General features: G+C 42.4%; 1 protein-coding gene across 1 annotated transcript; it reads left to right on the plus strand.

Annotated features, from left to right (window-relative positions):
• The first annotated feature begins 7,611 nt into the window (after nt 1-7,611).
• Nucleotides 7,612-11,038, plus strand: LOC147640242 (heat shock protein 81-1-like). The gene is made up of 4 exons (XM_086778370.1): nt 7,612-7,813; nt 7,981-8,122; nt 8,824-9,101; nt 9,312-11,038. Exons 1-4 carry the CDS (start codon nt 7,688-7,690, stop codon nt 10,875-10,877), a joined length of 2,112 nt encoding a protein of 703 aa, XP_086634496.1. The 5' UTR covers nt 7,612-7,687; the 3' UTR covers nt 10,878-11,038.

Here is an 11,038-nt window from a genome sequence, read left to right on the forward strand (position 1 = left end):
AAAGTCTTTTTCATGAATCAAGGTAATCGAATATCTAAATGTGATAATCTACCTAAGGAGGTTAATGTCTCTACCACTATAAATAAAGAGAAAATGAAGCTTTGCTACAAGTGTAATCAATTGGGACATATTCACCAAATTGTCCTTAAAAGAACAAGTCACAAGTAGCTTGAATGAACATGATCCACGAAGATGAAGGAGACAACTATGAAAAAGACTGCTTACCTAAAGATGAAGATGACTATGGCAATGATGAGGGTGAATAATCTGACCAAGAAGGTAAGCAATCTAATGATCAGCAAACAAGTAAAGTTTACTCCTCACACACTTTTGAAGATGCAAGGTAAAGTGCACCACAAAGAAATTATGATATTACACAAGACGATGGAAGCACACATGATTTTATTTTAAAATGATTAGTAAATGCACTCAATCTTAAATCTACACCTTCACATTACAAAGTTAAAAGTTGTAATTCTAAATTAGAAATACAATTGCACTAAGGAAATACAAATGTTGTGTGTATCTATTTCACTATATTATGAGGAAATAACATTTCTTGTTGCACCTTTACATGGGGTCGATATGATTTTGGGTATGCCGTGGCTTTATATTTACAATCCACATATTGATGATGATATGCATTCTTTGCACTTCATGCATAATGGTCAAAAGATTTGTTTGAAAGGATAGTGGGAATCATGCACTCCTTAGCCATTGTTATGGGCTACTGCACCTCCCAAGACATAACTCTAACCATTCACAATTGGAAGAAGCAATAGACAACAACCATCGTTGGGTATTTACAAATGCTTTGAGCTCATGTCCCTTGAGGTCCCCAAGCTCGTTTTCGGAAGCTCCACTCCTCTAAACTCCACCTCCACGCTGTCACCGTTGTAGAGTCGCTCGCACCACAACACAAGGAAATCTCTCTATCACTCTTCCACACATACATGCATAGAAAAGGAACATGTCCTAGAGTACACTCTCTCTCTCTCTCTCTCTCATAAGACAAGCAAGAGGGATTGTGTCTTTTCATTATGTGAAAATGCCTTATATACAATTGGCCCGTATTCACACTTGGGCGCCCAAAACTTACTAAACTAAGGCCTTGGGTGGCCAATATCTCATAATGTACAACTTTTATAGTGCCTTTGCATGACACTTATTAATGTCCTCAAATGGAGGAGCATATTTGTTAATCCAAAATGAGATTAAAACCCCCCCTACCTGATGTAGGTTCTATCCTCAGAACCTACTACCGAGGTCGAAAGACTTGGTTGCCGAACTCATGCCTATAAAAGTTACGGCGTGACTGAAGCTTTTTTAAGGTTCTTCAAAATGCGAAGAGTGAGAGGTCCAGAACCCTGTGTCGACCATATCTTCAAATGTGTTATGTAACCTGGGGAAGACACCTTAGGCAATGATAGTATAGCACCATGCCTCTTTCATTTGGGCCTGTGTTCATGTTGAAGAGGAATTGCTCTGCATCAAAGCCATCATATCTCTCCTTTGGTTGATCAAGAAACACCACAATCAAATTCAAAAACCTAACTGTTGCCACGATAGCTGGATCTAGAATATGACGCCACGCTCGTATCTAGGTCAACATTTGTTGCCTTTGTTGTGCTATATTTGAAAATGTTGCTGGGACAAATTGCGGGAAATTATAGCACAATGAGAGTCCCATTGCTTGGCATCGTGGAACTACAATGGAGTGAGCCGTCACTTAATAGGTATGTACAACGAATCAACCCTTTGGTTTCATGGTGAGCATTGTACTGTTGGCTATACTCTAGAATTGTCAAGTACTCTTTACGCCAATCTGGATATATACTGAAATCCTCAATTTGGGGATTGGTATAATGAAATCCGACTGTATACTGAAATCCTAAATCTGGTAGTATAACCCCCTCTTGTGTGAACATGATTTTCTTTTTGCCACCTGTGAAAACAGTGCTAATCATAAATGTAGCAATTCTGATCTCGAACAGGTCCGCCAAGTGAGGGTTGGCTAGCTTTGTATGTTTCACCACATTGGCCCATAAGGTGCCTTCTCTTGCAATTGGCAATTGGCAATAATTCTTCCAATTCCGGCATTGGTGCTCAAAGAGGATATGCCACATAGGGTTGCCTTCTCCTGCAATTGGCAATTGGCAATAATTCTTCCGATTTCGGCATTGGTGCTCAAAGAGGATATGGCACATAGGGTTGGCGTGTAGATCAAGCAGTAGAAAAGGCATCTGGCATGATTCTCTTGTTGGGTTTAAACGGTGTGATTTGCATCAACACCTTGAAGTAATGGATTGCTGCCTTGTTAAGCCCTTCATATTCTACACACGACAAGGACTCAAGAAGAGTGCTGTCAGTAAACGGCTTAATGTTATCTCTTGGTTGAATGGGATGTACCTCTTAATGCGGCCTTGGTGGAGATGGGTGGGGTGTCAGCATCTCCTCGGGGTTGAGAGGGTTAGTGGGAAAATCTAAAGGTATAGAAGGTAGTCGAGAGAAAATGCACTCGGCCTTAGTGTTGTTAATAGGAGTAACACTCAGAAAGGGGTGTAGTACTTACTTGCCATAGAAGAGAACACTGGATGAGTATTACATCGTTGTGTGTAGTGTCAGCTGCAACTATTTGTTCCTTGAGCATTTGTACTTGGTTTAACACTTCTTACACTTGCTTCCATAGGGTTGCATTTCTATCATGTAGCAAGTTAGTGGTATGTAAATGACCGTGCCAAACCCTTTGTTCTTGTTCCCAAATAGAAGCACTTGTAGAGGCTAGCCCTTCTAATCTGCAAAGTGGCAATTGCAGCCGGCTATCGAGACCTTCCATTGTTTCCTGTAGAGGAAGCGGCCCACATCCATGTTATGCAAAAAAGGAATCTGCTGTGACAGGAGGCGCCCAAGTCATCAAAGGATCGTGGGCAGTCAGGCTAGTGTGGGCAGGGAGGCCATTATAAAAGTTGACAGTGTGGACACTTATCCACATTCATCTATGGTTGGGTGGTGACTATGAGCTTGGAGCCCTCCTTGGCTATGGCGACATACACAATGATGTAAGAGAGAGAGAGAGAGAGAGAGAGAGAGAGAGAGAGAGAGAGAGAGAGAGAGAGAGAGAGAGAGAGAGAGAGAGGATGGGAAATGGAGAAAGAGTGAGAGAGAGGGAGGGAGGGTGGGAAAGGGAGAAAGAGTGAGAGAGAGGGAAGGAGAGATTATGCATATGAAGGGTGGGAGAGGAAGCGAGCAAGGAAGGAGAGAGGGAAGAGGGTGGGAGAGGGTGTGAGAAAGCAAGAGGCAAGAGAGGGGAGAGAGAGAGAGAGAGAGAGAGAGAGAGAGAGAGAGAGAGAGAGAGAGAAGAAGAAGAAGAAGAAGAAGAACTAAGAAGAAGAGAGAGAGAGAGAGAGAGAGAGAGAGAGAGAGAGAGAGAAGAAGAAGAAGAAGAAGAAGAAGAACTAAGTTGGGCTAGAGGGGAGAAAGTGGACTGGGCTGAGAGGTGGTGGAAGAGGTAGTAGGAGGAGACGGGAGGAGGTAATGGTGGAGGGACTGGAGAGCAAATGTCCACATTTTTAAGAGATAAGAGTTGCCAGCAAAAGCTCCCTCCAAATCTCCCTCAAAAATCACACTCAAACGTAATATAATAAGAGAGAGAGAGAGAGAGAGAGAGAGAGAGAGAGAGAGAGAGAGATAGAAATGGGAGAGAGATGGTAGGAGAGATAGAGAGAGATGAGAGAGATGGTAGGAGAGATAGAGAGATGAGAGAGAAAAGAGAGAAGGGAGAGAGAGAGAGAGAGAGAGAGAGAGAGAGAGAGAGAGAGAGAGAGAGAGAGAGAGAGAGAGCAAAAAGAGAAGGGAGACTGAGATGAGAGAGAGAGAGAAAGAGAGATATAGAAATGGGAGAGAGAGAGAGAGAGAGAGAGAGAGAGAGAGAGAGCAAAGAGAGAAGGGAGATTGAGATGAGAGAGAGAGAGAGAGAGAAGAGAGAGATATAACGGGAGAGAGTTGGTAGGGGGGGGAGAGAGAGAGAGAGAGAGAGAAAAGAGAGAAGGGGGGAGTGAGATGAGAGAGAGAGAGAGAGAGAGAGAGAGAGAGAGAGAGAGAGACGGTAATAGATAGAGAGAAAGGGATGAGCTAGGTTGGAGGGGAGGAGCCAGGTTGGGTTGGGAGATGGTGGTGAGGAGAGTTAGAGAGAGAGTGGCCAAGAAAAGCTCTATCCAACAAGATCCCTCATTGACAGCCCCTTTGTGTGTGCTAGATGTGGTAAAATGCATGTGTGAGAGAGATTTCTCTATCTCCTTTCTATCACGACAATGTGTGAGGCTAGCATGTTATGTGGTGACTAGAGGTGCCCTCCATACCCAATGTATCTAAGACCATTACAGTGTGACAACGGAGTGGAATGTGTACCACTACGAGGTTAAGCAAATGGCATCACAATAAGTCCCGTAATGACCCTTGCATCAACAAGGCTAAACAAATTAACAAAACACACGACTACCCTGAAGCTTAATACCAAAGAGGGACAATACTCCTATATGATGCAATATAACTGGTTTCTCGAAATCCCAAGGATATCCCTTCGAGGTCACATAGACCGAGCATAGACAAAAAAATCAGATAACTTCAAGCTCAACAAAGTCAACGACACCATTGGGTACCCAAATGTTTGTTTGAAGCACATAGCTTCCCCAAAGGGAACTCTATGGCTTTCAAAGCCACCCTCGCAACCTCATACCTAATGAACCACCAAGAAGTCAAAGAAAAATCAAAGCAAGGCCAGGCCCTCACCATCAAAGAACCTCATCATGCAGTGACAATGGTCACTCAAACACTTCTCTTAGAGGCTCAAGGCTTCTATGCTGGCAACTTTATCATTTGGGTTCCCATCAACACAAGCCTCAAAAAAATGTGCTTCATCGATCCGATTGGTGTGGCAGCCTAAGAAGGTGTAAGCAAACCATAAGAGCCTCTCCTTGCACATAGGGAAGTCACAAGAACATGCTTGCAATGTGTAAGATATGGATAAGAAAAAGCTAAATTTTCCCTTTTCTCCTAAAAGTGGAGTCTCTCTCTTCAAGAAAACCTCACGACTGCTTATACGAGTGGAACCACAAGAGCTTACATCCAAAAAAGAAAACCTCATGATTGCTTATACGAGTGGAACCACAAGAGCTTACATCCAAAAAAGAAACAACACCACAAGAACTCCTCTTGCAACACTGTAACAACTCCTCTTGCACAAGGGGATCCTTGCTATTCAGGAACCCAAATCATGGGGTAACATCCTTTATCTTTAAGAAGCTTTTTTCATAATCCATCAGAGCTCTTGATTGGGGCAAGGTTGAAAGCTACCATTGAGCTTTTTTTTGGTTTTAACTATGGTAGAGGTCGGGGCTTTGACCTCTAGACTTTCAAATGGAGACATATTCTCCTTGATTGGACAAATGCTCTATGGCACTCACTTTTGATTGGTGATCTCTCTTGAGGTTTATTAAAGCCTCACCATCGATGTCCTTCCAAGTACATCTCTAGATTGGGGGGATGGGGTGGGAGGGCATGGTGGGTGAAAGCTTGGTCTGGTACAACCCATTGCATGGATTGTCTTGAAAGATGTAAGGACAATAGGTTATTTTCATTATCACCACTAAGATACACCTTTTTGACAACCCAATTTTTTCTAGTAATGAGACTCCACAATAACATCTTTATGTGATGAGTCCCACCTTCCTCTCTTAAGAAGGTAAATAAGTTTTTCGTTAGGCTCGCAAGTGGACTTAATTGTTTCATGCCTCTCTAATGGTTTTGACTATAACAACAGCTACATCAAAAGTCTGATTTTTAAAAAAGCACGTGGTTTTTCGTTAGCCTTACAAGTTGACTTAATTCTTTCATGCCTCTCTAACGATTTTGACTATAATAACAACTACATCAAGTCTGACTCACTTTCATGCACTTCATTGTACATTTGCTTGTAAGAGCACTTTAATGTGCTTAACAAATATTTTTTTAAAAGCACATGAGAAGAAAAATTCTAGGAGGTCCTCCCAAGCTCATTAATGACAATAGGTAAAGCATGCAACCAAGTAGCTAATCTCTCAAAGAAGCACATAAGAAGAAAAATGCAAGGATAGGTCCTCCTCAAGTTCATTATTAACAACAATCAAAGTATGCAACCAAGAAGCTAATCTCTTCAAATATTGTCTCAATGTATCAAATAAGAAAATTGAGATTCAGAATTTCGTTTTGATGATTGAGTCTATATTCCTCCAGACCCTCATCTCTCCTTCTCCATTACTAACAAGCCTTAGATTCCCACTAACCTCCAAAATAAAACATTGTAGCCCTGTTTGTGATTACCCAAAAAAAAGAAAAGAAAGTGAGAAGTAATATGAGACATTTAAAAACACTCACAAAGATTAAGAAAAATGCAATCACTTGTGCATAGGTCTTCCACCCTATTTAGGTATTTCCACCTATCACTAACTTTCCCATTGAGATATTTCCACCTATCACTGACTTTCCCATTTACTAACTTTCTCATCTACTATCTAGCCTTCCCTATTCCTTTTTGGAGGAACAACTGCAATTCATGAACATCAATAACATAGCTTTTAATTGAAAATTCAATGGGATATCTTAAATAACAATATTGTTTCTCCCTACAAACAAAGTCTTTCATGCGATCCACGAGGACATGATTGACATTAGGAATGGGGAAATTTTAACCCATTTTTGAGATTAATAGACCCACTAACATGGACATGGACATGGACCCACTAACATGGACACACGAAAAGAATGCATGAACAATTTCGTCATATCTATAACTTGGATGGACGCACCTGTAATGGTCCAGTAAAATATACGATTCCCACTCTAAGAGCGACAACAAGCTAAGATAAAATTCATAATGATGTACTTTGTGGATGTATTATGAAAACACATAATTAATAGGCCACTTATGAGCCATAGTCGGCCACACTTTAAGTGTGTGTGAACAATAGGCCACTTGTGAACACACCCAAAGAATGCATGAACAATTTCGAAGCAATGGTGTCCATATCTATAACTTGGATGGATGCACCTAGTTGCCCTCTTCGATGGTTTCCAGAGGAGGTCCCTATAGTTTGGCATAGAGGTGAGGATTTACATTGTGTATGCTAGTTGAAGCTCCATGGTAAGGTTGCCCTCTTTGATGGTTTCAAGAGGAGCTCTCTATAGTCTAGGATAGAGGCGAGGATTTGTAGTGTGTATGCTAGTTGAGCTCCACGGTAAGGTTGTGCTTGTCCGAGTTGGGGAGCTTTAGTGGTATCTCGAACACCTTTCTGAGTAGAAGAAAGTAGATATGGTTGTGCTCCTTGCTCAAAACTAGCTCCATAGGAATTTACTTCATTTTTTTGGAACCTGTACGAAGTTGTTCTATTGGCATGGGATAGGCAGCAATGATGATTTTGAGTAGGAAAAAGGGGCCATTAAAAATTAGTGTCGAAATTTCTTTTAAGCTAGTTTTCTTGAATTAAAAAAAAGCATTAGGTCTAGGGCAAGGATCGAACATTCTGGAAAACTTCGCTTTGCCCTATATTGCCACTCCTCGCAGATCGAACTTTCGAGCTTCTCCCTCGTCATAGCCCAAAGCCTAGGCTTCGTTCCCGTTTGGTTTAGCTTGTCTGCAGTTGAAACCCTAACCATGGCCGCCGAGACTGAAACCTTTGCCTTCCAGGCCGAGATCAACCAGCTTCTGAGTCTCATCATCAACACCTTCTACAGCAACAAGGAGATCTTTCTGCGGGAGCTCATCAGCAACTCTTCAGATGTATGTTTCGTTTTCGGTTTTCATGGTTTTTCGCATACTTCTCGTGCTTCTTTGTGCTCTTCCTGTTGATATCTTGTGCATTACACGGCGGGTTTCTGCGATTAGATGCACAATAGGTGATGTTTTGGTAGTCTAATTTGGTTATGCGTGTGGGTTTGGTTTTGCAGGCTCTTGACAAGATCCGCTTTGAAAGTTTGACAGACAAGAGCAAGCTTGATGCGCAGCCGGATCTTTTTATCCACATCATCCCTGACAAGGCCACCAACACGCTTACCATCATCGACAGCGGTATTGGCATGACCAAAGCGGGTACGTACAGTTTTGACTCGTATCTAGAGTCTAAGAATGGTCCGCTCCTACATGTTTTTGAGTTTCAAGGCTTTCTTCTGCTTGCTATGCGTGTCATGTTCTTTGCCTGCTGTACGTGATATGCTCCTGTGTAAGCGGCGCGGTATGTTCCGTGTCTGCTGCACGCTATGCCCTGTACCTGTGCATGTGCCAGTACACTGTTCGTGTTATGTCCCTGTGCATGTGCCGGTTGCAATTGGGGTGTGCTATGCATGTCTGGTCTTGCCATGTGCGTGCACGCCTTTTACTTCACTTGTCCCTCTTTGCATGTGGTTATATTTGTTCCACGGAGAAAATCTATGGCCTGGTCTTCCGTATGGTTTGGTGCTGTAACAGGGGTTTATGCCATTTACTTGTCACCGGGTTGGATTTGTGGCTTTCCTTCTTTGTCTTTGCTATGCACCCATAGCCTTCTTGGAACTGTTTTTGCTTCCTTGTGTATGTTGACATTGTTTGTACGTTGTTGGGATGGGATATACCAGTCCACCATGCATTCCATGCTATGGCATTTCTCTTTGTATGTTTGATTTGTGTATTAAACAGAGGACAGTCTCATACCAGCCCTGACTACTACTATTGTCTCTCTAGCTCTTTTTAATGTTATGTCCCTGTTTGAACGTCTGAGTTTCTTAATCCCTATGAATTGTGTTTGATTTTTCCAGATCTAGTTAACAATCTTGGTACCATTGCACGCTCTGGCACGAAGGAGTTCATGGAAGCCTTGGCTGCTGGTGCTGACGTGAGCATGATTGGGCAGTTTGGTGTTGGTTTCTACTCAGCTTACTTGGTGGCTGAGAAGGTGGTGGTCGTCTCAAAGCACAATGATGATGAACAGTACATCTGGGAATCGCAAGCCGGTGGTTCATTCACTGTCACCAGGGATGCTTCTGAGCCTCTTGGTAGGGGAACCAAGATTACTCTTCACCTCAAGGAGGACCAGGTATGTACATGCTTTCAGACTTGGGTCTGTCTTTTTACTGTGTTCTTGGAGTATTTCTACTGGCTTCTATCAAGCTCTGTTGTTCCTGATGTAGCTTTGTGCCTGCATATCTAACGCTGCTGAACTTGTTTACTTATGTCAGTATATCTAACGCTGCTGAACTTGTTTATTTATGTCAGTATTTTTAATCCTGCTGTACATGTTGTGCAGCTCGAGTATCTTGAGGAGAGAAGGTTGAAGGACCTGATCAAGAAGCATTCTGAGTTCATCAGCTACCCCATCTCCGTGTGGGTTGAGAAGACAACTACTAAGGAAGTGTCAGATGATGAGGAAGAAGAGGAGAAGGAAGACAAAGATGAAGAGGAAGGAAAGGCTGAGGAGATTGATGAAGACAAGGAGAAGGAGAAGAAAAAAAAGAAGGTGAAGGAAGTGTCCCATGAATGGGCTGTTGTCAACAAGCAGAAGCCCATCTGGATGAGGAAGCCTGAGGAGATTACGAAAGATGAGTACGCTGCTTTCTACAAGAGTCTTACCAATGATTGGGAAGAGCATCTTGCTGTGAAGCATTTTTCTGTGGAAGGGCAACTGGAGTTCAAGGCTGTGCTATATGTTCCAAAGCGGGCTCCATTTGATCTTTTCGACACTAGAAAGAAGCTGAACAACATCAAGTTATATGTACGCAGAGTGTTCATCATGGACAACTGTGAGGAAATTATTCCTGAGTATTTAAGCTTTGTCAAGGGAGTTGTGGATTCTGAAGACCTGCCTCTTAACATTTCTCGCGAGATGCTTCAGCAGAACAAGATCCTCAAGGTCATCAGAAAGAACCTTGTTAAGAAATGTGTGGAGCTTTTCTTTGAAATTGCAGAGAACAAGGAAGATTATGACAAGTTTTATGAATCTTTTGCCAAGAACATTAAACTGGGCATCCATGAAGATAGCCAGAACAGAGCTAAGCTGGCTGAGCTTCTTAGGTATCACTCTACCAAGAGTGGAGATGAAATGACCAGTCTTAAAGATTATGTGATCAGGATGAAGGATGGACAGAGTGACATCTTCTACATAACTGGTGAGAGTAAGAAAGCTGTGGAAAACTCTCCCTTCCTGGAGAAGCTGAAGAAGAAGGGTTATGAGGTGTTGTTCATGGTAGATGCCATTGATGAGTATGCTATTGGCCAGCTGAAGGAGTTTGATGGCAAGAAGCTGCTCTCTGCAACCAAAGAAGGTCTTAAGTTAGAGGATTCTGAAGATGAGAAAAAGAAAAAGGAAGAGTTGAAGAGTAAGTTTGAGCCCCTATGCAAGGTTGTGAAGGACATTTTGGGTGATAAGGTGGAGAAGGTTGTGGTGTCTGATCGTGTTGTAGATTCTCCATGCTGTTTGGTTACCGGTGAGTATGGGTGGACTGCAAACATGGAGAGAATCATGAAGGCACAGGCCTTACGAGACAGTAGCATGTCTAGTTACATGTCATCTAAGAAGACAATGGAGATAAATCCTGAAAACCCCATCATGGAAGAGCTAAGGAAGAGGGCTGAAGCTGACAAAAATGACAAGTCTGTAAAGGACCTTGTGCTACTCCTATTTGAGACGTCACTGCTCACCTCTGGCTTCAGTCTAGATGACCCCAACACTTTTGGCAACAGGATCCATCGCATGCTGAAACTTGGTCTCAGCATTGATGATGATGTTGGGCCCTCTACAGAAGCTGACGAGGATATGGCCGGTCCTGCTGAGGATGCTGATGCTGAGGGTAGTAAGATGGAAGAAGTTGATTAAGAGTAGGTGCCTTCTTTGAAGGTTTTTGCTTGGCTGTTGGTTTTTAAAGGGAATATTTAGATTTGTAGCTGAAGTAAGAGGTCAATGTAAGGTTTTCTAACCTGATTGTTAACAACGTACAATGCTATTTTTTGATCATAATTGATTTTGAGTTGATGGTA

The sequence above is a fragment of the Cibotium barometz genome, chromosome 3 (genome assembly GCF_041138505.1).
Source record: "Cibotium barometz isolate CiBa-2024 chromosome 3, ASM4113850v1, whole genome shotgun sequence".
In the NCBI taxonomy this organism is placed as follows: domain Eukaryota; kingdom Viridiplantae; phylum Streptophyta; class Polypodiopsida; order Cyatheales; family Cibotiaceae; genus Cibotium; species Cibotium barometz.

Bases quoted from the DNA above. Each gene is read 5' to 3' on its own strand.
- LOC147640242 (XM_086778370.1), top strand. From the start codon at position 7,688: ATGGCCGCCGAGACTGAAACCTTTGCCTTCCAGGCCGAGATCAACCAG. The intron at 7,814-7,980 runs GTATGTTTCGTT...TTGGTTTTGCAG, and splicing joins TCATCAGCAACTCTTCAGAT to GCTCTTGACAAGATCCGCTT. The intron at 9,102-9,311 runs GTATGTACATGC...CATGTTGTGCAG, and splicing joins TTCACCTCAAGGAGGACCAG to CTCGAGTATCTTGAGGAGAG.